Raw genomic sequence first — 3,379 nt, 5'->3', positions numbered from 1 at the left:
AGGTTAGTTCCCCGTCCTTTCGCAAGTCACCACATGTGAAAGGACGGGGAACTCCACATCACTCAAAAATTAGCCGTCGATTTCGAGCTTGCAAGCACCAGAATACGCACCGCGGCAGGAACTAGCGTTCGTCAAAAAGTCCTGACCTCTCGAGGCTACCATTCAAAGCCAAACTAAGGCTCAGGTGTCGGGAAATTTTGGCGATTTACTCAGCGATCTATTCAGCAACGATTTGCGATTTCTCTGAAAGGCGTCATATTGTCAATAGTGGCACGAGAACATCGGAAATAACGCTTGTTTTGAAATATCACGTGACCCAAGGTTTAAGGCATGGTCGACGAACGGCGAAATCCATAACATCAAAAAAGTGCCGGCCGATTTTAAGTTTGCAAACGTCAGTCTTAACAGCCACAAGGACTAGTGTGCGTCAAAAATCTTGACCTCTCAAGGTCATCCTCCGAGGTCATATTCGGGCTTAAAGAACGGATATCTCCATATCACTAAAACGTCATCGGCCGATTTCAATTTCTCAAGTAACGCAATGTTAACTGCGGGAACCAGCGTCCGTCAAATAGTCCTAACCGCTCAAAGTCATTTTTCATCGTCAAAGTCAGGCCGATAGGACGGAAAGCCCAACATCACCTAAAAATAACTTGCTCATTTTAACTTTGTGTGCTCCAGAGTATTCACCACAGAATGAACTAGCGCTGTTCAAGAGTTCCGACTTATCAGGGTTACCCGTCGAGATCTGACTAAGGCTGAAATGATTGGGTACTCTACATCTTTTAAAAAAGCGATGAATTTCAACTTTTCAAGCATCAGAATGCTTGTCAGCGCATGAGCTAACATCCACTAGAAGTCCTGACCTCTTCAGGTTATCCGTCAAAGTCAAATTCCGGCTCAAATGCCGGGAAGCTCTCTATCCTCAAAAATTACCGGCCGATTTTGAACTTGCAAGCATCAAACGCTAGTTTTCTTTTTCTTTTCCACGGACGCCAGTTTTTGTGCCTGTGAATCTCCTGGTGCTTGCAAATATCGGCAGATATTTGGGATGTAATGTTCCCCGTCCTTTGACCTTGTTTTTGGCTCTGAAGGTTATAATGTGTTGCCAAACAATCGTTATTTTCGATGTTGTCCTTCCGTAATTGATCATATGTTGGAGTTTCAGAGAATCCGCAACTCGTCGCTGAATGGATCGCTGAATAAATTGCCAACTTCACGGACATTACAGCCTTCACGTGTCCTGTGTTGTGATCTTGGCTCAAAAGAAGTCCATCCTTTCGTTCAATTGCCTCGTTTTATTTTGCACTGCACATTACAACTCAATATGTATGAGAGCTCCATCTTATTCTAGTCGGAGAAAACACGGGGCAGATTATGCTGCGTTCACGCGGCACCGGCTATCACTAAGCACTCCAATTTCCCCCCTTCAACTTCCACTTGGTGTATATGGCCCACCGCTGGTTCGCCGTTCGCCAGGGTCAGCAATCTGGGCAGGAGACCGCCAGGTGACTGGCGTCTGCTGCTGGCGGTGGGCCGCCTCGCCGCGCGTCCGCCGGACCGGAACCGCGCCGCCTGGGGCCGGGTCGCCGCCAGCCGCCGGAGCCGGCCGAGGCCGGCTGCGTTGCGCCGCGGGACTTCCAGCACGCAAAATCCACGCCCCGCGGCCAGGACAGCAGCCCACTAGCTGTACTCTATGAAGCCCATCGACGTCAGGTGCTCGGGCAGGAACGAGTTCATGTCGGGGTACGTGATCCAGGCGGGGTCGGACGGCCATTCCCAGTCGGTCGGGTCCATCATCATGTCGCCCTGGGGCTCCCAGTCGCTCGGATCTCCAAACTCCAGCGGCATCAGGAAGTCGGCCAGCGGGTAGCCGAAGTCGTCCATGATCTGCGGCCGGCCCAGCGCCTGGTTAGAACGGCGGCGCCCCGCTCCGTCGCTCCGCCGCCCCACCAGCTGGGCGGGGCGGGCGGTGACTCGGGCACGCCGGACTCGCCATCGGCGGCAGATCCGGGGGACGGGCGCAGTCTCGGACAGGGGTACTGCTCGTGCTGACGGAAGGGCTGGTTGATGGCGTGCGCTGTGGGCACGTACTGGCAGAGTGTGCTTAGGAAGTCTGGGTTTAGGCCACGAGTCTGGCATGCTGCGATCCTGATGCGGCTCAAATGATCAAATCGGCACCTTTGGCAGTCTACAGAATGATATTAAAACAAACTAGCTTCAGTAAGAGATGCTCCCAACAAATAAGACCACAACAGACTAAAGGAAACGTGCTGCTCGAGAGAACCCAACGACTTTATCAGCTTATGAGTCGTGTATACTTTTGTCTCCGGCAATTTATGGCCAGGCACTCAGGAATGACTCCCAGAGAGGTAACGTATCAAGGGTATGCATCGAGGGTGTATATCGAGGGTATAAATCGAGGGTATGTTATCGATTAATATGAATCGATGGTATATATCGCGGGGGGGGGTATCCAGAGTATATATCAAACGTATACATCGAAGGAATGGCATAGGTGTAATGAAACCCAAGTGACGCCACGCATCTGTTAGAGCAATGATGTTCGTTAGCAGATTCAACCCGCTCACAGTCGCATCACTAATGCTGCAGGCACGGCAACCCATCTCTGCAGCTGCAGGCAACCCATCTCCTTCAGGCAAAGTGGTGACCGGCCGGCTTGGTCGCCGGAATTCAAACCGCGCCTGGCTAGCAACGTCACGGGTAGCTGGGTAGCATTCCCTCCACGAAGGTGCCCTAGTTGGCTCCAGCACACCGGCCGTGACCAACTGGCGCCGTTCTGATGCGGGCGGGTGCCGTGCCGGCATTGCTTGCGCGTGGTGCGTGGCCCATGTCCTCTGTCACCCTTTGGTTGTACCCTCCCCCTCACTATGCGCTCACTTAACAACAGCACGATTCCCGTGTATCCAGCCGCCATCGGCAGGTGGCCATCGCACCCTCGCTCACCATCGGCAGGTGACCATCGCATCCTCGCTCATCATCGGCAGGTGGCCATCGCACCCTCGCTCACCATCGGCAGGTGGTCATCCCGCCCTCGCTCACCATCGGCAGGTGGGCATCGCACCCTCGCTCACCATCGGCAGGTGACCATCGCACCCTCGCTCACCATCGGCAGCTGGCCATCGCACCCTCGCTCACCATCGGCAGGTGGCCATTGCACCCTCGCTCACCATCAGCAGGTGGCCATCGCACCCTCACTCACCATCGGCAGGTGGCCCTCGCGCCCTTACTCGCCATCGGCAGGTGGCCCTTGCGTCCTCACTCACCATCGGCACGTCATCCCAGGGCCAGTCAACGATGATCCAGTCGGCAGATTCGGGCGGCGGTTCCAGTACGTCGATGTAAATAACATTGAAGA

The 3,379-nt window shown here is 54.1% G+C and overlaps 1 protein-coding gene across 1 annotated transcript in view; it reads right to left on the bottom strand.

Annotated features, from left to right (window-relative positions):
• Positions 1-1,683: 1,683 nt before the first annotated feature.
• The window catches only part of LOC119100664 (protein downstream neighbor of son homolog), an 8,488-nt gene continuing 6,792 nt past the window's right edge, over positions 1,684-3,379 (bottom strand). Inside the window, exon 7 of the mRNA XM_037223740.1 lies at positions 1,684-1,890. Coding sequence (XP_037079635.1) covers positions 1,684-1,890 — 207 coding nt within the window. The remainder of the gene's footprint in view (positions 1,891-3,379) is intronic.

This window comes from Pollicipes pollicipes, unplaced genomic scaffold (genome assembly GCF_011947565.3).
Source record: "Pollicipes pollicipes isolate AB1234 unplaced genomic scaffold, Ppol_2.1 Scaffold_4881;HRSCAF=5763_pilon_pilon_pilon, whole genome shotgun sequence".
In the NCBI taxonomy this organism is placed as follows: Eukaryota; Metazoa; Arthropoda; class Thecostraca; order Pollicipedomorpha; family Pollicipedidae; genus Pollicipes; species Pollicipes pollicipes.
The sequence above is the reverse complement of the archived record's forward strand: the minus strand, read 5'-3'. Positions and strand labels throughout refer to the sequence as shown.